This window comes from Poeciliopsis prolifica, unplaced genomic scaffold (genome assembly GCF_027474105.1).
Source record: "Poeciliopsis prolifica strain line A6 unplaced genomic scaffold, Auburn_PproV2 SCAFFOLD084, whole genome shotgun sequence".
Lineage (NCBI taxonomy): Eukaryota > Metazoa > Chordata > Actinopteri > Cyprinodontiformes > Poeciliidae > Poeciliopsis > Poeciliopsis prolifica.
In genome coordinates, this window is record NW_026562459.1 from 1,104,309 (window position 1) to 1,128,653 (window position 24,345).

The following is a 24,345-nucleotide window of genomic DNA, read 5'->3' on the forward strand; positions in this document are numbered from 1 at the left end:
AAATGCCTTTTAGACTAACAACTTTAATTCTGTCAATCTATCAGGAAGCCTCAAATGCACAATTTGTACAAAGATTCTAAGAAGAATAAAAAAATTTAATAAAAATAAGAATATAACGCTTCCATTAAAAAAAATGAATACACTGGACTTTCACTGCTGCCCACGCCCTGACAACCTCCTGACTCCACTTATCAGAAATGCACTTTGCAGAAATGAGGGCCGATGTTGATCAGTGACTCATCCAAACAGATTTTGGATCAGCAGAAGGGGCGGACCAGAACCAGAACCAGTTTCAGGGGAAAAGACAGTAAAGCTTTAATTCTGTCCAGGACCTCCAGGATGAAGAAAACATTCAGGCTTCTGGTGGTTTTGGTTCCACTGCTGGTTTCTGTGGAGCGCTCAGGTAAGTCCAAATAGAAATGCATTCAGCCAGAGTTTCAGCTTAGCATGACAAAAAGACAAAACGGATGAAGAAATCTGTGGAGCTCAATAACTTTTCAAAACTGTGCAAAACTTTCTCCTCCGAGTTTGTTTTTCTGCTGCTGAGTAAAAATGATTTTAGACAGAACAGCCACAGAAAGAGTGAAATCTGTTGAGTGTTGTTAAAGGTTACACACAAAAGAGCTCACAAAAATTCATCTTGTGAATACAAAACATACAAAGAAAATTTTAAATTAACAGTAACATGTACATAAAAATACAATTAAAGTAATAGTAACATATTGCTTTCTATAACCTACAATCTGAGTGAAGAACCACAATAAAAATGCACTCCTAGTTTTCTTATGTTTCTATCCTCTGATATTTGATTTAATGAAACGCAAATGCTATATTTTATAATCAATAAGATTATATTGTAAACGCCAATTGTAATAGTGTTATACAAGAAAACAGCTGTTTTGCTGTTAGGTATCAAATAAAAGCAAACTTCCACAGATTCATGTTTGCTCGTTCAAAGGTTTGCATAAAAATTACGTAATGTTTCAGAGGGAGCTTGACAAAGTTTCTCCCGTGTTGAAATCCTGGGTTCTCCTCTGATGGACATGTCATGACAAAAACAGGCCTGAAAGTAAAGACTCAAAATTCTGCAGAAACTGACTCTGCAGAATTATACTGATGGATCAGAAACTTTGAGTCAACAAATGTTACGTTGAAGAGAGTATGTGACCATTAATAATAAAATGTTTTGTCCCAGTCTTCTTTCAATGAATAAATATGTTTCTGTGTGTGTGTGTGCAGAGAGTGTGCGGTGTTTCGGTGTTTTTGACCTGACCACTGGTGAGTGTAGTGAAGATTTGGGCGAAGTGGACCATGATGATTGCTGTCAGAACTCCCAATACGGCTACAAAGCAGAAGGCGGATCATGTCGCTCCTGTGGGTAAGCGTACGCACAGAGTCCATCTACCTCGTTTCCACTGAGCGGGTTGGAACAGGCAACTCCAGTAGCTCCACCCCAACCGTACTGAACGATTGACTGATGGATCTACAGCTGAAGAAAGCCCAGAACTGGTGCTCTAGGGATCTTTCCTCAGATGTGAACCGTCAGTCTGAGGAAAGACTGAAAGAAAAACTGTCTGTATTATTCTGTAGTACAGTTAAAGTCGGCTTTCTGTCACCTGATGAACAGTTCCAGGATTAAAGAACTAAAATCCTGTAGCTCAGAGAACAGACTGTAAAATGCTGTCATTAGTTTAGAAATCACTGAACGGCTTAGCACTACAATACATTAAAGATTCTGCACTCCCAGAACCAGGACCAAACCTGGAGAAGCAGCATTCGTTTCTATGTATCACAAATCTGGATCAAACTTCCATAAAACTGCACTTATCCTGAAACCAAACACTTGTTTAAAAATTTTTTTAAAATTGTGGTTCCAGTCCAGCCACATGGTCTCCCTGGACGTCTTGGTCATTCTGCAATGTTCTGTGTGGAGAGGGCGTGAGACAGAGAAGCAGGAAGTGTCATGGCATTGGAGAACCAGAGTGTGACAACCCTCAGGACACACTGCAGACAGAAGTGTGCAGCGGCAGCTGCTGCAACGGTATATAAATGCTCAAACGTTAGATGAGAAATACTTAAAGACACTACGCCTTGATTCCTTAATGCACTATTTATCATGTCTTTTGAGTTAGATAAGGGCTGGGGCTTGTGGACCCCCTGGACTCCATGCTCAGTCACCTGTGGAGGAACAGGAACCCGAACAAGAAAGAGAGTCTGCTCCAGTCCTCCTGAATGTCGCTTGGCATGCACTGGCCCTGAAGAAGAGAAAGAGTCATGTGAGGCCAGCAACAAGTGTCCAGGTGAGGTTGGCTCTATTTTCAGCTCTAAGACAATGCCAGGCTTGTTGTAATGTTCAGATAAATTAAAACGTGAAAGGTCCAGGAAACCCAACCCAGATATCTATATCAATGGACCCCAATCCTGGTCCTCCAGGTCCTACGTGATTTCACTGCTACACAAACTGGAGAACTAGGGTCGGTAACAATGGATCCAAAGAGTTTATGCAACAAGATCAGGATTTATTCTACCTTTTAAGTTAATTAAATGTCATCACAGTCTCTGTGTTCTTTTTTATGGTTCAGTCCATGGAAGTTGGTCGAGTTGGGGAGCTTGGTCACAGTGCTCTGGCTCATGTATCACTGACCAAAACATGCCCACCAGAGAACGACGGCGCACCTGCTCCAACCCAGCCCCCTCTACTGACACGGTACCACCAGGCAACAACTGTCCCGGCGATGCTGTTGAGACGCAGGACTGCAGTGAGATCCCTAATTGTCCAGGTAAGAAGGGAAGCTCACTGATGACCTGACCTCTTACATAGCAATAGGAGAACTAGGGACTCCTAGGAAGCAGTAAGCTAAGATTGACTTTTTCTTCAGTGGATGGCAACTGGGGGTCCTGGTTTCCACCTGTCCCGTGCTCTGTCTCTTGTGGAGAGGGTCTGCAGCTGTCATTGAGGCGGTGTGACAACCCAAGCCCTAAATATGGTGGCAAATATTGTGAGGGGCCAAGCACCCGGAGCAGTGTCTGCAATAGTCCCTGTCCTGGTAAGCCACAAACATGCACTCTATTAAATCTATAGCACTCAAATGCAAACCTGACGTGAATATCATTGTCTTTCAGTCCATGGAGTCTGGTCTGGTTGGTCAATCTGGGGTAAATGTTCATCTTCCTGTATCCCACCTGACAGAGCTTCATTGAGGACTCGCCATCGATCTTGTTCTAACCCCGCCCCATCGTTAAACCCACCTGGTAATGGATGCCAGGGTGACAACTCCCAAACAGAACCTTGCAACCACCTACCTCGTTGCCAAGGTATTCCTGCACGCCTCTATAAATACAACCTCTAAAATGTACCCAACATCCACAGGTGAACTGACAGAGCTCATCCCAACCGCCAGTTGATCAACCAAAAAGTTCCCTACCTGGAACTTGAGTGTTCATCTGGCGCACTCATAGGTTTCTCACGGCCAGCCAGCCTCAGATCAAAAATACTTTTTATGTTAAATAGTCCCTCTAAATGGAGTTTCTGCATGCATGGATGGACATTTAATCCATGCATGTCCCCAAGCTGCCATTTAACAGGCAACTTCTTTAATCAATCAATCAACTGATTGATTGAACTTCTTTAGGGTTTTGTCCAAAGCCAACTGAAAATAAACACCAGTCTCCCAATGACCCTGTAACAAATGGATGAATAGGATGTTTATAGCACTGAGGTTTTAAATTAAACTCCAGAGCCCTCATTGGTCCACACAGAGACAATTAAGAATATATGATTCCCATTTATAAATCTCTCTTTTTTCAGTGCATGGCAACTGGGGTCCCTGGTCAGCCTTCACTCCATGCCCTGTTACATGTGGTGTGGCTCTTCAGGTCTCGGAGAGGAGATGCAACAACCCTGCTCCCAATCATGGTGGCCGTCCATGTCCTGGAATCAATAAGCGAACCAAACTTTGCTCAACACAAGTCCACTGCCCAGGTACAGCAGGTTCAAGGACTGCAGATTCATTTTGTTGTTTATCTAGATTGTTTCTCACATTTCTGGTGTCACTCATGATCCGTCTGAAATTAAGCAGATTAATAATTGCTTGACTTTTGATGTTTTTCTCTTCAAATTGACCTGAACAAATATAAATCTCTGAGAATTTTAAAGAGTAGTGCCTCAAGGCTGGCCTGTTCAGGACTCAACATCCAAACACATCACGACACCAAATATTGAAAAAAAATTAAAATATCAATTATCAGTATAAAATTGTGTTGGTTTACAGTGGATGGCGTGTGGGCCGAGTGGTCCGCCTGGAGTGACTGTATGTCTGCATGGGGAAAAGAAAGAGACATCCGGTGCAAGAAAGAAGGTGGCAAGCAGACTCGAAACCGCAGGTGCCTACATCGAGCTCACAACGGCTCCATCTGCACCGACGGAAAGTTGACAGACATTCAGGTCTGCTACAACGTCCAAAGCTGCTTCGGTGAGTGCAGACGTCTTTCAACCCTTTCCTGCCTTTTCCTAGTAGACGCAGCTCCTCTTCGGAACTGCAGTGTTTAAGTTTCCACAACTCCCCACTTAGCTCCTTCAGACTAGCCAGCAGTAATTATCATACCCTGGTGAGACTGCGCTGCAGAAAAGTTCATAATGCTGGTTGAAAAAAATAATAATAAAAAGTTAAAAGATGAAGTCTTTCAAAGGAAGCAATGTTGTAATGACCTCCTGAAGGTGGGGGTTCAGAAAGAGCTGGAGTTTTTAAAGCGACAGAGTCTCAATTTCAAAGCATTAAATTAAAAGTCACATTTGAAATCCACAGCATTTATTTAAGAACTGAACTTACCATTTACTTGACTGTGCTATATAATGGCACTATATGTCTGGAACATACATAACACTGTCCCTTTAAGTTTCTGGAACAGCTTTACAAACTAACATTGTGTGCTACAGTAAAAGGAACCTGGGAGGGCTGGGAGCCTTGGAGTTTATGTAAGCCGGCCTGCGGACCCTCGTCTAAACGTACGAGGTTAAGAATCTGTAAACCTGACTACACCGGGTACAGGTATGTTTTAAATCCACAAGCCAATATTAATACATTAGAAGTCTAGATTCCTTGTAAACAGGTTTTACTAAAAAGTAAAAAATGTGTTTTCAGTGAAACAATTGGTAATCAGAATGGAATAGCACATTTCCATGGAAAGCCAAGGGCCCTCTGTGTGCTTCTTGACGGAGAGAAGAAGGATGAAAGTCAAGACTGCCTTCATGTCCCTCCATGCTCCTAACAACGCCTTAGCCGTCAACTTCAATAATGTCAAAGCTTGCTTTATTGGTGACATATCTGCAGAAACTGCATTTTAAAATTTGTTGTTTTCTACTAAAACTTTTTACTCCGCAAGATGGGTAAATTTGTTGCCTCGCTTTTTGTGATTTTTATCTTTACACACCCAAATCAGATTCTGTATTATTGTAATAGCTTTAAAAGAATTAGAATAAAAAGGAAATGAGTATGAATTTGACTGTAAAACATGCTGTTTCTTCTGCTTCTGAAATAGTAATTCTGCTTTTTCTTTCACAGTTTCTTAAAGTTTTGGGTCAAAGTCCTCAGTTGTTTGTGGCCCTACATACTATGATATTCTAATGAAAACAAAACAAAATAAACAAACCTGGCTAATAAAAAGGAAAAAACATTCATTTAATATCGTTTTTTTGGCAATTTGATTCCTAAAAGAATTACAAAGTCCATCTCCATCAGCTCCAATTGCTTTAAAAAAAAACAAGAACAAAGTGCATAAGAAGGTGAAGAACAGGGCTATTTATAAATAAACAAAATAAAGACATAGCAAGCAACACAGAAAAAGAACAGGGAGAAAAAGATAAGAAAATCAAACTAAACTCATTGGTGCTTTACAAACTGAACTTTTACACAATCACTTCTGAAACAAATATTAAAAAAACACAACAGACATACCAGCTGTGTGCTTCTGTCAGCTTAAAGCTCTTTATTCAGTTTGAAAGACGTCAAAGAGACATTCAGACACATGTAGCATCCGGCTGCCTCTTTCCCAACACGTATGCATACAGTATCATCTCTGGGTCACGTGTTTCGTAAGGCACAAGATAAATTAAAAAGATGGAGGAGAAGGACCACCTTTAGAAGACAACATCAGCCTCAGAGGCCTCGAGGAGAACGTAACGCTTCTTACAAAAGAGAACAGAACAAAGGTGAAACAGATGGAAAAGACACAAAACTATTCATATACACATTTAAAATACTTTCTCAATGCTTGATGTAAACGCAACATGCAGAAAACGACAAGTTTTAGGTGTTCAGAAGGTCAAAGGTCAACCTCACACCCTGGTTGTCAACAGAAAGCCGCTGCTTCTGTAGTGTCAAACAGCAGCAGCAGCAGCAGCGGATTTATCTAAAGCGTTTCATACCAAAACCGACATTATGCTGCTGCTCATACTATTCCCTTATGAAGCAGAGCGGTAAAATAAAAGCACTGCTCAATATAAGGTATATTATCTTAGAAAAAATAATAATTAAATCCTTTTAAATACGTGAAACATAAAAAGTTAAGACTGAATGTTTCTATAGACAGAAAGTGAACAAATCAAACTACTGACAACAGTGCTTATGGTAAAGTAAGTGACAACCAGGCCTGCTGTGAGTGTTATAAATGTTAAAATGGTTCCAAATTTAGACATTTTATGTTTTTAAAGCCACTATGTGTAGATTTAGTCAGGAATGAAAACGTCAAGTAAATCTTCCAAAAAGTCTCCATCATGTTTTCAGTCCAAATTAACTGGTTTTGCTCTGAAAGCAGGAGTGGAACAGAATCGGAGGTCAGAGCAGCATGAACCTCATGGGCAACATGCTGCTGCGCACTGCAGGTCAGACGGATGAAAAAAGCAACACGGCAATAAAATAAATAAAATGGAGAATTATGAGTTGAGTTTTTTCACCTGTGTTTAAATGCAAAAACATGAAACGGGAGCGGCCATAAGCCTAAATTAACCCTTTAATCCCAGGTGCATCTTTATGAGTGGTGGTTTTTGGTGCATTAACATTCACAGCGTTACAGCGCCACCTGCAGGCGTGGCATGCAGTGGTTATTACGGTGTTTTGAATGAGCCAGGTGTTTTCATGTAGATCAAAACAAAGTGATGCTGTGTTAATATATAACTTTTTCAAAATGAAATTTGAAAAAACTCAATTTTAATCTGGACCAGTTCTTAATTAAAATCAACAAACCATTTTTTAATTTCCATTAAATCACAGGATTCCTTCAAATTTTTCATTTCAAAATTAGATACTTTTCCTAGATTTCCCTGTTTGAAACAGTCAGGATGGACTGACTGTCTTTTTGCTGCAACGTCCAATTTTAACAGGCTTGATCTCAATGGAAAGATTTCCCTGTAAAAACAATCATCTCTGAAGTGTAACGATTTTATGGCTTTTCCATCCACTTCTCAAGATGTAATGTTGACACTCAATACTAATGATTGTTATCAGGTTTTAAAATATTCATGTGCAAAGAGTCACATTCAATTACAGAAAGGTAACACTTGGTAATGGTCTTTTTTAATTTTAACAAGAGTTTCTGCACAGCAAACAAACCCCATTAACAACTCAGTGAGTGAATTTCTTCTTCTTTGGTTCTTTCACCGGTGCTTGTTAATTTTTTTTATAACAGTGCTAAAAAGCCAGCGTGTAGTTGTGTCATCTGAACTAGAGCAATAAAATACTTCTCATCTCTTTGGTTCAACTGCCCCCTCACACACACACACACACACACACACACACACACACACTTCCCTTCAACAACCATCAAGAATGTCTGGATGAAAATAAAAAAATAGAAGAAAATCAGATTAAATTACAAACAATCCTTTGGCCATTAACACACCAGCCTCTCTAACATGTGCAGAATATAAACCGTCTTTTAGTTTGTCTGACATCATTTTACAATATATACAAACATACATATATAGTGTATGTGGCAACAGAAAATAAACCGTTCTAGCTTTTATAAATATGGGATAAAACTTCCATCTTGGCACATTAACTTGTGTATACTCTTTTAACATTCCTGTAGTTCTTTACTCACTTTTTAAAGGGAAGCCTTGCCTTGCGACTGATGCGATTAATGAGTGTCTAAAACTGCTTTTCTCTTAGTCTTTACACATTCAAAAGGAAGGCGTGAGGGTAATAAAAAAATGTACTGTGGACATAAGTGGAAGTGTGGTGATGATGAAGACTTCTTATGGTTGAATTTGGCCGTTGACAGTCAGGTCATACCTGCAGAAAAAAGACATTCAGTGAAGTTTAGAGGTGAACATTTTGAATTTTACTTCATTTAGAGCTAATTGTTTAATTTTTAAAAACATGAAAATATGAGGGAACTGGACTACTGGGAGGCCTTTGCAGAGATTTCTATTAGTGAAGATTTTGTATTATTTTTATCTTACTACAAAATTACATGCAACCGTCCATTATTCAAGCAGAAAAACGGACAGAAATATCAGTGTAAAAGTTCAACATGTATGTTGTTTTGTGCAACACTAAAATCAATCTAAACAACAAGAAAGGCAAGAGCATTCAAGCATTATTTATACTAAACTCATGCTAATCTGTAATACTGCCCAAAGAAATGCTAATATTTTGTATAATTTGATCAACCTTTCTGCTGGCTTTAAAAAAATAAACAAGATCCCTTTTCTGAGCCTTTAATGGTCAAACTGACCATTATACATAGTTTTAGAAAAAGGGTTTAGAAAAAAGGAGAACAGTGTAAGGCTTTAATGTCAATTGAATTTTTTGGGTAACAAAAATGAGCGCTTTTACTTTCCACCAATCTGTCTAAGCTGGAAAAGTTTGTAAAAAGTTTCTGTTTGAAACGGTTAAAGTGTTTTGTGGTTATTTATTTATTTTTTAATGCTTTCTGTGAAAATGCAAAATGTGTTATTAAATAAAGCAATAACCATTTGTTATTTTTCTGTATTGGACTGTAAATGCTGCCTTAGAGTGTATTTCAACCATCCGGCACGTCGCCAATAGTTGCATCTCGCTTAGGCAATACAGATTATCAATTTCACTTATTGATGGAATATGCATCATATTGCATTCAATTCAAACCAAATTAAAGGCAGTTTAAAAATAATCTCTCTGAACATAAAACTTAAGATTTCAACATATGTAAATTTGCGTAATTTGTTTTTGAGGCTTCCCATCTCCAGCAGTAGCTGAATTTAATTTTCAAGGCAAAATAAAACTAGCATGAAAACCATAGACAGAGTTGTGTAAAAAATACAAAGTAGGCTTCTAGTAGGAGATGAAATAAAAGTTTTTAAAATGGTATCCCTGCCAAGCATTAGAAAAAACGTACCATTGTGTCCAACCTTTGGTTATATCGTCATGATTTAAATCCACCAAGACCTGAAGTGAAATAAAAAAGATTTGATTAAGAAAGATTTCAAACCAACAAATATGCAAACAGCCAGGAAACCAATTCTTGTATTTTAACACCTCTTCAAGCAAGTATATAATAAAAATTCTAATTAGAAAGTACCTTTCCAAGAAGACCTTTATGTTTGGAGAGCAAACCTCCACTGTTTTTCACTGCAACATCCAGATTGCGACTACTGAGCTCGATCCAGGTAACGGAGAACTCAAACCTGGCCAGGGAGGAGAAACGCAGCTTTACATCAGTTACAACGCAGCCAGGCACAAAAACAAAATGAGTTTTAACAGTTTGACTTACGTTTCGTCAAATTTCGGATTCTGTGTTTTCTTGTGTGTGTGAGTTTTCCTCCGTCCCGACCTCCTTTTGTCAGGAAGCAGGTAGAGACGAGCGTACGGGTTTGAGCCGTGATCCGTGAAAGCGATCAGGTTTCTGCAGGAGTCAACAAAAAGAGATTCTCAAAAAATAGCTTTCTTACAAAAAGTGAAGGTGTTGCTGTGATGATTCAGACAGCCGTCTACCTGCAGGAGTGAACGACCACGATGAGCCTGTTCCTCTGCGTGCTGTACCGGATGGTCAGCTGGATGCTGCCCAGAGGGCTGTGACTGGACTCTGAACCACTTCACACACAAAAAACACAACACACCCAGCATTTCTCTCAGTTTCTGATTTAGAACTAAAAGCTGATCAGTTCCAGTGTAAAGTCAATAAATCTTTTACATATTACACACATGTGGTCAAGACAAAGCCTGTTATTGTCAATAGATTGAGCTGTAAAAACTTGTTATTCAACTATTTTTACTAATTAAATGTAATATTTAGGACCCTGAGGGCGCTGTGATGAACTATTTATTTAAATTCATGTCAAAATGTCTTTTTCTGATATTTTAAAATTTAATGAGCTTTTTGACTCTGAATGCATTCAGCTAAAACTGGACAACAAATGATGAGAATATTACCACTGTGATATCACAGTGTGCAGTAATCATATCGCTGTTTGGAGCACAATAATTGTTGGCTGACATATTACAAATGTTATTTTTAATATATATATTTTTTAACAACTCCTTCTCTGATCTGGACTTGATGACATCACAACCTGTCGGTGTCTGTAAGCCACTTAATGCAGACTCGTTTTTACATCGTAACAATTTTTAAACTTTTGCTTTAAAGTTCTGTAAGATATGACTTGACTTTCCTTCACTTTTTTATGCTGTTGTTTAGTAACAACTATACTCCCATTAACATTAATAAGAAAAATAATGTTACTTATAACTCACAACAAACAATTTCTGAAAAGCGTTGGGCTCTAAAGTCTGATAATAATTGATCAGTATGACCTAAATCTTTCATAGATTCACATCTTTCAGGTTTATATGATGTTATAATGTTCTTGCTTCATCATAATCACTCCTGATGTGATGTTTTGAGTTCTTCATACATGTTTTAGAAATACTTTTACCTAGTAGCGACTAAGAAATGCAACCCTTCCAAACAAAAAATAAATAAATCAGAGCCAGAAGGCGGAGCTTAGTGCTGTCAATCACCAGCTCGTGTTCTCACTATGCTAATGGCGGAGAAACAGCTCAATATTACAGAAAGACCTGTTATCCATCGTCATCAGTGTAGTTACCACATGCTAACTACACTCTGGTAAGGTAGCAGGGTGAAGAGGGTGATTAACAGCGCTAAGACCTGCATCGGATTGGTTGGTTGTAGTTCGCTTTGGCAGAAGGCACAGGGTCTACATTTCTTCGCAGATTATATCTCCCATAAGAAACTGTCACAACATGACAGATAAGTAAAACTTATTTTTTTGAAAGTTGCATCCTGCAACTTTAACTACACTCACTTGGGCAGCTGCTGGAGTCTCTGATGCAGCTCCTGAGCAGCGTAGGGGTTGGAAATATCCGAAGCGATGCTGGGCGTTGGCTCCTTGCCCCCGTTCAGGAACTGCTGGGAACCAGCGATAGCCAGGTAGGAAGTGCTCTTCCCAGTTTCTGCGAGGCTCTGACCTCCAGTTCTTCCTCCAACACCAGCCTGTTCCAAGTCCACGCTCCCCAGGGATTTCACTGGGGGATCCAACTCCTTCCGCCTGTTGGACAGGTCCTGGACGGAGGCGGTGGAGGAGCGGGGCACGTCTGAGATGGAGGGCGGAGGCATGCTGGCCTCTGAGGAAAGGGAGGGTTGTGGGGTGGGGGTAGCAGAGCTGGACTTGCGGACCTGGACGGATGACGGGGTGGAGTTTGAAGGTGAGGTTGATATCTTTTCAAGAGACAACACCTGATGGAAATAATAAGAATAGAACAAAACAAAAAACGATTAGAAGCTCAACAAAGACATAAAAGTTTAGAGTAAAAAGTGTCTGATATCCAAGGTGTTTCACCCGCAGAGCTATCTTCATCTTGAGGGTGCAGCTGGGTCCGGAGTTTTTGAGGGGGAAGCGTTGGCTCAGAGTCATGTCCTCTGCCTCTAGGAGACGGGTCAGGGGCAGAGCCAGCACCCCCAACGAACACTCATGCTTTGCATCCTTCACCTGAAACAGCCGGGGTTAAAACGCTCAGCGGAGCGACGAGGGAAACACTCTGGGTCACAAAACAGATGGAGACATCCTCACCTCCACCTGCAGCTCTTGCTTTTTTGGGTTGTGGATGAGGAATACGAAGTTTTCCTCCCACACTGGTTCATTGGTTTTATATTTGGTCTGGAAAAAGATGCGGATGAAACACAACTTCAAATAGAAGTTCTCATAGCCTGGTTTTTGTCGTAAAACTCACAGGAAGGACGATTGAAATAAAAGCCTCTCATTAAAAATATTTTCTGTTTTTTTTTTGAGAAAATAAATGAGCACAAAAACTTGTGGTTTAAAAAAAATGAGCGCTTTTATTAGTTAAGTCATAGCTTTAGTCTGAACGAGCAATATTCAGAACCAGACTGCTTTGACTTTACATCAACAAAGTACATATTTATTCCTTGAAATGATTTTATTCATATTATTAATAGTTGAACAAACTGAAAATCCTCACCTTGCTGTTAAAGGACTGGCGTCCCACTCTGAACTGGACCATTGGACTGGGATCACTGGTCACCTTTTTACCAGACTGCAGAAAAACAAACAGGTTTCAACGAACAAACAGGAAAAATGAGAAGCTTTGATCAAAACAAAGGTTTTCCTAACACAACCTGAACAGCAATGCAGCCAATTATGTTTTCATAACAATGAGCTCAATGTTCAAAATGGCTTCTTTTTTCTCAAAATAATCCAACTGCAAACACATAAGAGTTTCATAAATGTAAAAAGAAATAAGTTGAGCTCATCAAGTATTAATTTTGAGCTGTAATTATAGAAGATTTAGAATAGAAACTTTGGGAAAGAGCAGGTAAAAGTCCCATGACCCACAAAGTCCAGAAAAAAAAATCACCAGATTCAATTTGAAGAAGAAATTAAATTGTAAGGCATGAATGTAGCTCAGGCAGTAATGCTGTTATATGCAACACACACTGTTAGACACAGCTTTAGTCGGGCGACACGAGGGTCAGTAAATGAAAAAAGCTCTGAGTGGATTAAAATAAAACTCCTGCTGAAGCTGTGTGTGTTTGTGGAGTCGTCTTCGTGTTTCCTCTACGTTTCCCTTCAGTGTCTGAGCCGGAGTTGTGTTCTCTGTTGCTGTTACCTTGATGGCCTTACTGATCGAGGCCTTCCTCAGCCCCGTCTGGTTGAACTCTAACGGATTGCGCTTTGATTTTCCCCCAGTGAAGTGAAGGCAGGAGAGAGTAACACACAGACACACCGGGAGGTTAATTAGGGGAGGGGGAGCATGCGGGGAGGAAGAGAAGGAGGAGAAGTTGATGAAACACACCACCACCGTCAGCATCACCAAAGGATTGGGATGCACCCAGAGTGAGACAGACAGAGACAACATGAATGATCACATGGTTAATGTCATTCCCCACTTAATGAAGCTGAATTAACAACATTCAGACAGAAAATTGACACAGGAAATAAGATTATTCAACATTTATTTGGAAACAAACTGGTGAAAGAGCTTCCTCTAGTGATACTCAGAACAAAATACTGACATTAGATCATCTACAGTAAGGGTGGCCGACATGGAATAAATGTTTTATTGTGATATTTTGCTGTACTATTGTGATGAAGATAAAAGAGACAGTAAGTAATATTTATTGCTTCTTTTTTAGGTAACTGTGACTGCACCAAAAACAGCTTGTGCAGTAATACACTTATTCAGGAGGGTATTAAAAACTGCTCAGAGTAACTGTGATTTTTTTTGATAATTATTGATATTTTCATTGAACAAAAAGTGGAAAAAACAGTAAAGCTAACTCTCCTGACAATCCAAGCAGTTTTTAGGATCACTATGTTGTATTCTGATGTCTTTGTTGTGCTGTTTGGTGTGAATAAACTCTTACTCACCTTAAGAACAATAAAGATAAATAAACCTCTGAGGAAATGAAACTGGACTAGTGGTAACATAAGATCCACTGGAACAGTGTGAACTCTGCTAGTGTTGAGCTTCCCATTTCACACTTAGCCATATTTTTACCAGCATCGTACATATGGGATGCTGTGAGTCACATGAGCAGAGTAAGATACCCGAGTTTCAGAGGAACTCGTCAAGGAAAGAGGAAAAAACTGAACACACAATGACTTCAAACCATAAACTGCATATAAAAGATGGACAGAACCCATCTGGTTAAAATCAGCATTTCCTCTGATCACCAGCTGGGCCCAACAGCTTCAGCTGCAAACGTTGGTCTCACTGCTCTTTTTTTACCTGGGTGTTTAACCTCAGAGACCTGGACTGAGATCAACGTTGCAACGACTGAAAAGCTGAACTTCTCCATCTTTTACTGTACAAACAGTTTAAGGAAAACCAGGGATGATGAAGGGAAGCAATCCAAAAAACACAATTTGCCTTCACTGCTCTGAATAACCCCACAAACTAAAAATGAATGACTCCTTCCTAATTAGTTTAAATACCTAACACTGAGCTTTACAATTTATAGGCCGTGAACATGAAATTTTGCCACGCTACAAACCCAAACATCAATAGTTATTTGAGATTTTGTGAGATAATTCAACACATTAATGTAAAATAGATGGAAAAGAATATGTGGGTTTCAACATTTTATACAAATAAAATTATGCAAAAAAAATTAGGGAATTCAAAGAGGTGCTTAAGTCAATTATAAACTGCAGCTTAGTTGTTTTATTGAAGAAGCCAAACAGAAACAACTTTTTACATGAAATGAGTGCTAGAGATCAATATTATGATTTTTTTTAAATGTTTTTTTTTAAAAAACATATTTTTGCTATCAATGTTTGCCATAAATCTAAAGCAGAATACAGCAACACTTAAGCCGCATTCACAAATATTACATCATATTGCATGTTGCCCTATAAAATACATTACATATCTGAGATTTTTTTTTTCTTCAAAATATAACATTCAACTTTACAGCTGTAATGTGACAAAATGTGAAAACATTTTGCCGTTTGTTTAATTTTATTTTGAAAGGTAATTAGTACAAATTGATGACCTGCAGCCAAGCTTCTGTTGATTAGAAAACTAACTGGTTGTAATTTTCTCTTAAAAGAGACATATTGACTTCATCGCTAATGTTGAGTTTTTCTTGCAAAGTAAGAAGAAAAACCGACCTCACATATTGAAAGTTAAGGTTATTTAATGAGGATGTGCATGCAAGAGCTTTAGCAGGAAGACTGTCACTAATTGTCCTAAAATATAAAGTTTTCTCTGTTTTTGTGTAGATTTTTGGATGTATTTTATGTCCTGTCCTTTTCTTTCGCTTTTGGAAACCCCAACAGAAACTTTACTAAAGTATAATGGCAAGACAAGGATTCAAACCCATGCACTGGAGAGGTTTCATGCTGTTCAGGCAAAATGGGGAAGAATCACTCTTCAGCATTCCTCATACTGCTCTAAGATGCAGAGATCAGCTTGTGGACTCACAAACAAGGTCCTATAGAGAGAAGACGTGTTTTCACAAAACACGAGGCCCGCCGAGCGCCTCTCTTTTAAGTAGCCTGAACCCAAGTTCCCCTCGAAGACGCTCTTCAGAGCAGCCAGGAGGCACGGAGGAGAAGAAGAGGAAGAAAAAGCAAAGGAGGCTGAGAGGAGAAAACTGAAGCCTGTGCTTGATCTGAACCTTTACAGACAAATGTGTGCTTGCTAATACAACAGAGTTCCTGTTTTTACTCTCAAACTAAACTCAAACTAATCTCAAACACAGATAAGGTTCTGTAATTTTACAAGTTTAAATCTTTTGTAAATAATTCAAGAATTTGTTGAATGTGATCAGTTTAAAAAGCTGCACATCAGACAGCATAATACAAATAGAAATACATAAGGGATCATTTCTTCTACTGTAGAAAATAAAGTCACAAAACAAGTAGGAGTATTAATATTATAGACACACCGATGGCTAACATGAGTTAGGCTTCACTTACTGTATTGCTGTATTTATATTTGTTTACTTACTGCATTCACAGAAAAAATGTCCACAACAGTTTTGCAAGTTTAGTTGAAGCAACCAATCATATTAACAGAATAAAACCAATTAATTTAAAAGAATATGTTAGATTTGCAACTGCTTGGAAAATAGAGTGAAAGAAAAGCAAGAAAGTAGATAAGAGAAATTATGTTTATCTATAACTTTTAACTCAAAATAAAGGTAATTTGAACAAACAAAAAGAGAAATCAAGACTGCTGTAACCATTGAAGTTTCACGATATTCCTAGCAAATGAGTCCAATCCAACCCTTAAAAACTGATTTCTTAGTTCCACTTAAAGCCTGTAAATCCTAAAATCAGCTCCATGGATTATAAACCAGATTGACTCACCGGCAGGTTTCTGGCTGAATCCAGGAAGACTACGAGCACCGCAGACGACAGCCCATCGATGGCGCTGGAGCCGGTCGCCTTGATCTGCATCAGCGCCTGTGAGGGAACAAGAGACTAGAACTGAACAGAGACTGGTTCTGAACAGAGTCTGGTTCTGAACAGAGACTGGTTGTGAACAGAGTCTGGTTCTGAACAGAGACTGGTTCTGAACAGAGACTAGATCTGAACAGAGACTGGTTCTGAACAGAGTCTGGTTCTGAACAGAGACTGGTTGTGAACAGAGTCTGGTTCTGAACAGAGACTGGTTGTGAACAGAGTCTGGTTCTGAACAGAGACTGGTTCTGAACAGAGTCTGGTTCTGAACAGAGTCTGGTTCTGAACAGAGACTGGTTCTGAACAGAGACTGGTTCTGAACAGAGACTGGTTCTGAACAGAGACTGGTTCTGAACAGAGTCTGGTTCTGAACAGAGACTGGTTCTGAACAGAGTCTGGTTCTGAACAGAGACTAGAACTGAACAGAGACTGGTTCTGAACAGAGACTAGAACTGAACAGAGACTGGTTGTGAACAGAGTCTGGTTCTGAACAGAGTCTGGTTCTGAACAGAGACTGGTTGTGAACAGAGTCTGGTTCTGAACAGAGACTGGTTCTGAACAGAGACTAGAACTGAACAGAGACTGGTTCTGAACAGAGACTGGTTCTGAACAGAGACTGGTTCTGAACAGAGTCTGGTTCTGAACAGAGACTGGTTGTGAACAGAGTCTGGTTCTGAACAGAGACTGGTTCTGAACAGAGTCTGGTTCTGAACAGAGACTGGTTCTGAACAGAGACTGGTTCTGAACAGAGACTGGTTCTGAACAGAGTCTGGTTCTGAACAGAGACTGGTTGTGAACAGAGTCTGGTTCTGAACAGAGACTGGTTCTGAACAGAGTCTAGAACTGAACAGAGACTGGTTCTGTTTGAAAGTAAATATGTGCAGTTATACCTGGTCCAGTTTCTCAGGTGAGGGCAGCAGACACAACCACTCCATCTTCAGGTGCAGCTTTCCTTTGGGAACATCTTCCAGATCAAACCACTAAGGAGGGAAAAGTAATCAATAATCAATACCTGATTGTATAATTTCCCAGCTCAGTCTGGGAGTATCCAGCACATTTCTTAAAGAAATCTTAAAGTTTCTTATTCAGGTTACAAAAACCTTATTCAAAAGCACATTTTTCAAATCAATAAAAATGGTTAAAGCTTGTAACTGGATGCATTAAAAAAGCAAATTCAGTAACATAAAAAGAAAAATACTTTTTTATTTCAACCTATATTTTATATTTTTGTATTATATTTCTTCACATCTCAGCAAGTTTAGTTTAACACCTTTTCGCTCTTCACTGTTTTTTGTTTCACATTGAAAAAGTCATAATTAACACACTTGCTTATTAACTTTGTTACACAGCATTTTTGTGTGTTTGTCCTACAAAAATGATGGGCAACTTTTTAAGATAACATATAAAACTAGAAGAATCTAAATATTTGACACCAAATATTGTTGAGTTTAAGATCTTTGCATCCATCGAGGTATTACAATTTTAACAGAAAAGTGAAAGGAAGAAGATTTTTTCCTTGCAAAAACGCTTTGCAAATTCAACAATTATTACTAAAAACAATGAAAAAAATAATCACCTCCTCCACAATTTGTTCCTTCTTGAGTTCTGCCATGTCGATCATCACACTGAAACACAAATCAGCTCAAAAGGTTTACAGAAGAACAAATGCTTTTTTTTAGCTTGTCTGCACCATGTGTAAAATTATTTATGATATCATATTATGATATACTTCAATTATCATTAAATAAAATAGTCTAAAGTGTTAATTTTGTCATATTCTGCACTGTTAGAAAATATCACTAAAAATGACGTGGTCAAAATCCTCACTGACCTAATAATTGTGCACACAGAGGAATAGTTAAAGAAAGGCAACTCAATGTTACTTTCAGTGAAACAACAAGAACCTACGTTCCCAGTTTGTCATCTTCGTCTGGGTCTTCATCAAACAGTTCAATTTCCATCGCTTTTGCCGTGTTATCGTACATCAAGAACTGAAGAGCAACACATAAACAAACATTAATACTTCCTTTAATGTCTGCGACAAACGTCCTGAAATACCTGGGGACTGGTAACATGAAAAAACCCACTGAAAATCAACAACAATCCATATGTACATCCTACATAAACATCTTCAGTTTACGGCATAACTAAGAGCAAATCCTCCAAGAGGAAGGCAGGAAGTCCAGCTCACCTCATGGACCTCGTTCCAGATGGGATTGACGGTCTCTTTGATGACTTTGCTCTTGACTTCCTGTGTGCCGAGCCGGATGACTCCATATGGGTCGGACTTGCCCTTGATTAGTCCTCCCAGGAACTTGTCCTTGCCCAGTAGGTCCTGGGCTTTAATAAAGTGGATTCTTACCAAGGCCTTAACAATGAAAAAAATGGAAGAAAAGTAGATGAAAAGTGGTTCTCAAATGCTGAATGCATGTAACCCGCTGTTTAACGACTAAATCTTTACATAATTTGCTTTCAGTTTCCACATTGTCCTCTGACATTGTGACTGTGGGTAGTTCCAAAGAGGTCAGAGGTCAATCTTTGCCTCTACATCTTGCTGTCTGGTAACAATCGAGTAATGTTTTATTTGATTGAAATTAGTTCCAGTAGACAGACAAATAATGTCTGCATTAATCGTCTTTTAGTGTTGCAGTTTGGCTTCTGTCCAGCAGAGGGACTTGCTGATCATCCCTAAGTGGAGCCAGTTGTTTCAGAAATAAAGATGGCGGGGGCAAAGCAGAATGGGAAAAAAACAAACAGTTCAAACAGGATCCGATTTGGGGTGCAAAATCAACTTCATGTGGCTTTGTTGTGAAATACAACCACTTAAGCTCCTTAAAGTTTTACCAGAAAATCCTGATGAGCAACCACAGACAGTACTTTGTATGAACAAAGGGTTAGAAAAACAGCTGGCACTCTTGATACAAAAAAAACTCAGATTTTTAAGCAAAAATATAAACTTTCGATTAACTCTTCAGTCTATGACTTGCATCCTTATGTGTGTGTCTGTCTCACATGGAATCTCCTGTGCCAGGAGAGTTTTCCTTGTTTAGAGTGTGTGATACCTCTGGAATGGGGAAGCGGATTCTGGCCAGCTCAGCCGCTCCCACCAGAGGGATGTTGAGACGGTTCGGCAGCACCAAGTAGCTGTAGATGATGTCCTGGATGAGGCCGTCGCACAAACCACTGAAGGCACAGAAAGAAACAGAAAATAAAGTAAGATTTCAACAAAATAAATAAATCAGCTTTTGCAAAAGAAAATAAACAGAATCTCCTTCATTTAACAACAACAACAACGTTGTGTATTTCTCAAACCACCTCCTGACATTTCATCAGTTTTCCTCAAGGTGGCAGCAGAATCCTGCCTCTGATCACCTAAAGTTTTAATTAATTTCTGGGTCAGTTTGTGCCAAAAATAAAATACAAATATAATTTTTTAAAAAAGTATCACACCAATATGATTATTAAGAGAATGACTAAATATTTTCAGACACCTGAAATTCTGTGTCCTCTCCATGCATTTATAAACATTGATATTTTCAAACATCTCATTGTTTTCTCCATTATATACATGAAGATCACATTTTTAATCTTTTGGGGATAAAATGAACATGGCCTCACACACTCATGCAGAGGAATAGGAGGGTGGGGCAAGGGCTGATCAAAGCACGCAGTGTAACACACACACAAATAAACACGCAGCGAGTGACTTCCTTCAAACTAGTTCAACGAGGAAAGCAACATTTCGCTGGGTGGAGTCTTTCAGAGCGAATCTCTGCCTGAAAACAAACAGTAAACAGAGGAAACAGATACAGTTCTACGCAGGGGCGACGACTCACTCATAGCAACCTTCAGTTGCTTTCAGGTTAAATTAATTCTTCTCAAATTTTGGAGGAAAATACGGAAACAAACTGCCCACCGGTCATTTTTCAGGTTTGCATGAAAGGTTTTACCGGTTTGCATGAACTACGACAGAACCTCGCATTATGCAGCATGGATGTCAGCCATGCATCCACAAATTTGGATATTTAATATGAAAGGGCCGTAATACGTCCTTTCATTTCCCAACCACAAGTTGATGCAGCTATCATATAATTTCCTGGTTTTGAGCGTTGCCTCATACCTGCCAGCCTCTCGGTGTGAGTGGGTGAACCACTCCTGAATACTTGTTTTTTTCCCACAGCTTGCATGTCCAGCAGAGCAGCCAGATGATCGGGTTTCAGTTTGACCCAATATACATCAGGAGGTGTGAGAGACTAAGACGTGTGATTACGTGTGAATGAAAAGAGGCTTTAGTTAATGTGTTCGGCATAATCAGGGCAAACCCTCAGTTTTTTAAATCCTTAAATGTTATTTACTCACAAAGAATAGAAAGCTAAAAGTAGCCTCTCATTGTGGAGGTTTTAGAGTTCATTTATTACTGGACAATCGGGACATAAAGACAATAAGTTGTAAAGATACATTTCCTTAAGATAAGCTACAGAGTTGCTTTCCCTACTGCTTTTGAGTAATAACTGGGGTGTTTTAACATTTATAATTTCATAAAGTGAGTTGTTCATCAACTAAAACAGTACCTATGATTTAACTACACATGCACTGATCTGATATTAACATCTATATCGGCCCCAAAATCGAAAATAATTGTAGATCAGGAATCCGCAGCAATGTTCCCAATCTAATTAGATCTATTCAGTCTAATTGTGTGCTTGAGGTACATCACACTTTATTATTTATTTTACACTATATTTAGGGTTTGTAACGGCTCTTTCTGAACCATTTGAAAGATTTGTTGCGGTTTATTTTTACATGTTTGACGAAGGTAGTCAACCGTTTATTAGGCAACCGATCTTATCAGTTTAGTTTAACTACAACTAAACCCCAAAGAACCTTTTTTAGCTGATAAACAGTCGAAATAGATATTTAGGGTTCTATTATTGTAGACAATTTTGTTTAGTTTTGCATTATTTTGCCTAAAACTAGCGAAGTGCTGCCCCCTTTGGTCAAACAGCAGGATGACTGGTAGGACCGATGTTTACTTACTTCACACCTGGAATATCCAACATGTTCGTGAGACCCGTCCAGTTAATGTCCAACATCTGGAAGACAGAAAGTCCGCATCAGTTTAATTTGATAAAATGAATAATAATGGCTACAAAATCAGAAAGAGATACAGAGGAAACTTTTTTTTAGTATATAACAATAATTAAATGCATCTATAATAGTTTGCGCTGGTTAATTTGTGGTCAGGATTAATGATTCACACATTCAGCTCCACATAAAGCACAAGAAAAGACACTAAAACCATAATAAATACAATATGTGATGTTACTTTGTACTAGATTTAAAATTGTATCAAAGTTCTGCAGACTTGAGGACAGAAATATCTGGCAACTTGATTTTTATTAGAGGTTTAACAAGCTTTTACTCTTTAAACTTGAGTGCCTGTAAAAACCAAACAGAGCTGCATGTATAAACTGGGACATTATTTGATCAAGAGTGAAAGTTGATTTGAGGGCGATTTCTCCTCAGCTCCTCCCTGCCTGCAGTGAGCCAGCAAACAGCAGCTCAGGAGCCAAGCTTTTAATTCGATCGATGTGCTAATCAATACAGGAGGGCAGCTCAGGTTCACAGACGGGAAGCACATGATGAAGGCTACATACAACTCTGTCTTTAGAAATTATTCAAACTATGATCAGCATAACAATAATGTCATTTCTTCTGAAAGGTTCAGTCAATCATAACTCCTGTCATCAGGTGGGTCTTCATCTGTGGATGCCTCAAACAGAAAATAAAAATCTTCACCAAGTTCAGCTGGAGCTTTACTTCTCTTCAGCAAGTTGAAAACCCCCCAAAATTCATCCAGCTCCATAAATCCTGTCTATAAAGTCCAGACACACCTTAACAGCTGCAGAGAAAAACTGGGTTTAACTCTGCAAACAGACAGAACTTTAACTTAGGTGCTGCTCCAGCTTGTTCTCGTTTGCATCACAAGTTGTCAATTGTCTCTGATGATGAAACCAAACGCTGAAAAGCTGGAACGAGGTCCCTCACACTCTGCACAAACTAAAGGTGTTTAAACGTCTGCCATCTTGTTCAGAGCAGGAGCTTATTAACCTGCTTCTCTAACCCAGTTACTGGGCCTTTTTAGGAACATAAACTGGGCCATCTGGGAGGAGGACTGGATGAAATCCTGCAGGGGGAAAGTGACCTGTTTGAAGGAAAAAAAAAGATTAACAGCAAACAATAAGTTCTTTCTCTGCTCCACCTTTTCCAGGTTTCATTAGCTGCTCTTGGTAATTTGAGTGACGAGTTCAGAGAAAAGTGATCGCCTTCCCAGGGAACCCTGGCAGTGAAAGAGACAAATTACCGCAGACATTCCTGACACGCTGGCATCCAGAGGCTGCAAACTCATCAAGACACAGTTTGGAACAATGCAGATATTATTTCAGTTAAGAAACGTCAGAGAAAAAAAATCTAAAACAGGAAGGTAACAAAACCTTCCTGTTTTAGTTTTCAGGTGTGGTTCAGCAAAAAACACAAAAACATTAGAACTGCAGGTTCAAACTAAATAGCATCTGAGTTTTCATTGACCATATGACTGTGCAATATTGGAATAACAAAAATGTATCTGCTCTTTAGAAACAATTTCTAAAAAGAATTCCCATTTTCAATAAAAAGTTTTTGTGGCAGCCTGAGGTGTTTTTTCAGAAGTATCAAAAGGAATATATTTTGCAAACCTGCAGTGGAATCACACAGAGGAAGCTGAACCATTACCCATACTGATTCCTATTTTCCATTTTTATTTTTTCAAATTTGAAAAGCAAACTCCAGAGCAGCCCTGCAGTGTTTCAGTTCACTGGTTCCTGGCTCAATTCAGAACCAGTGAACCGACCATAACAGGAGTGAGAGTCAGGTGACATTGTTGGCATTTCTGTTGAGACACCTAATAATACAGAACCTCACTGCTTTATCAAAGGTCAGATTATGTTGTGAAAGATAAGAGTGAGAAGTCTGAATGTGTGTCAGTTTGTTCAGCGATAAGAAGAGACTGTGAAGCTTTAGAAGGTTATAAAAAACTGAAAGATGTTACTTTCAAAGCAGGCAATGAAATTATAAAAAAATGTAAAAGTGTAAAAGTCTGCCAATGTTTGTTTCTATCATGCTTTAGAGAAAAATTACCCTAACTGGCATGAATCTGTGGTTTTAGAAGTAGGCCAGCTTCACCACAGAGCAGCAAACACAGACTGGGTAAGGAAGAGGAGAAAACAGATGGGGGATTCCACAGAACGACAGAGAAAATACTACAGCGAGCCACCTGTTCCCGTCAGGCCCAGACACGCAGTCACAGTCAAATACAACCAGAGCCATGGGTGGATTCTGCAGGACAGTGGGACTGGATTTTTCCAGGCCATATTAAAACTGCAGCAGGCTTCACTTCAAGAGTGAAAGCAGAGGCCAGTCGCTGTCTTTCCACCAATGTCAAAACACATCAGCTGAATAGCTTCAGAAGTTGCAAAACTCAATATTCACTGTCTGCGTCTTACCAGAGGCACGAGACCAACAGGTTGTGGGAGAGAACTCTTCATTTTTCTGCTAGTTTTTCTACATTTGACCTATTACAGCAAAGTTTGGAGTCACAATCTGGTGAAATTATCTTTGTGTTGCTCAATTGATTCGTTCTAAACCAGTAGACAGAAACACACCAAATTAGACCGGAGAGCACTTCAAAAACAGGAAGCAGACTACAACGCACAGCATTCTGGGTAAATACAACCCAAACAAACACACGAGTCTAACGCTATCGCTAGAAACGGCTCATGGTTTTTGGCTAAAAACAAAAGAGAAGTCCTACGACTGCTAAAACATGATGCCACTAAGAAGGAAGGTTTTTGCTCAGTGTCGTAGTGGATAAACATCAGAGG

The 24,345-nt window shown here is 39.1% G+C and overlaps 2 protein-coding genes across 5 annotated transcripts in view; one reads left to right on the plus strand and one right to left on the minus strand.

Moving 5' to 3' along the window:
- Positions 1–218: 218 nt before the first annotated feature.
- On the plus strand, positions 219–5,682 carry LOC129353131 (properdin-like). The gene is made up of 11 exons (XM_055022357.1): positions 219–403; positions 1,240–1,378; positions 1,878–2,041; positions 2,133–2,300; positions 2,583–2,780; positions 2,880–3,047; positions 3,124–3,315; positions 3,809–3,982; positions 4,272–4,472; positions 4,937–5,048; positions 5,142–5,682. Exons 1-11 carry the CDS (start codon positions 223–225, stop codon positions 5,266–5,268), a joined length of 1,824 nt encoding a protein of 607 aa, XP_054878332.1. The 5' UTR covers positions 219–222; the 3' UTR covers positions 5,269–5,682.
- A 276-nt stretch (positions 5,683–5,958) lies between these two features.
- The window catches only part of esyt2a (extended synaptotagmin-like protein 2a), a 40,649-nt gene continuing 22,262 nt past the window's right edge, over positions 5,959–24,345 (minus strand). The window contains exons 8-25 of one of the 4 annotated variants that reach the window (XM_055022352.1): positions 21,464–21,519; positions 19,489–19,609; positions 18,618–18,794; positions 18,335–18,417; positions 18,003–18,051; positions 17,317–17,406; positions 16,334–16,429; positions 15,444–15,545; positions 13,125–13,187; positions 12,477–12,551; positions 12,068–12,154; positions 11,837–11,986; positions 11,303–11,733; positions 9,972–10,070; positions 9,751–9,882; positions 9,559–9,664; positions 9,376–9,425; positions 5,959–8,288 (exon numbers count right to left, since the gene is read on the minus strand). In XM_055022352.1, coding sequence (XP_054878327.1) covers positions 8,252–8,288; positions 9,376–9,425; positions 9,559–9,664; positions 9,751–9,882; positions 9,972–10,070; positions 11,303–11,733; positions 11,837–11,986; positions 12,068–12,154; positions 12,477–12,551; positions 13,125–13,187; positions 15,444–15,545; positions 16,334–16,429; positions 17,317–17,406; positions 18,003–18,051; positions 18,335–18,417; positions 18,618–18,794; positions 19,489–19,609; positions 21,464–21,519 — 2,004 coding nt within the window. In that variant the 3' untranslated portion in view covers positions 5,959–8,251. The remainder of the gene's footprint in view (positions 8,289–9,375; positions 9,426–9,558; positions 9,665–9,750; positions 9,883–9,971; positions 10,071–11,302; positions 11,734–11,836; positions 11,987–12,067; positions 12,155–12,476; positions 12,552–13,124; positions 13,188–15,443; positions 15,546–16,333; positions 16,430–17,316; positions 17,407–18,002; positions 18,052–18,334; positions 18,418–18,617; positions 18,795–19,488; positions 19,610–21,463; positions 21,520–24,345) is intronic. The other 3 variants (XM_055022354.1, XM_055022353.1, XM_055022355.1) reach the window with 3 other exon arrangements.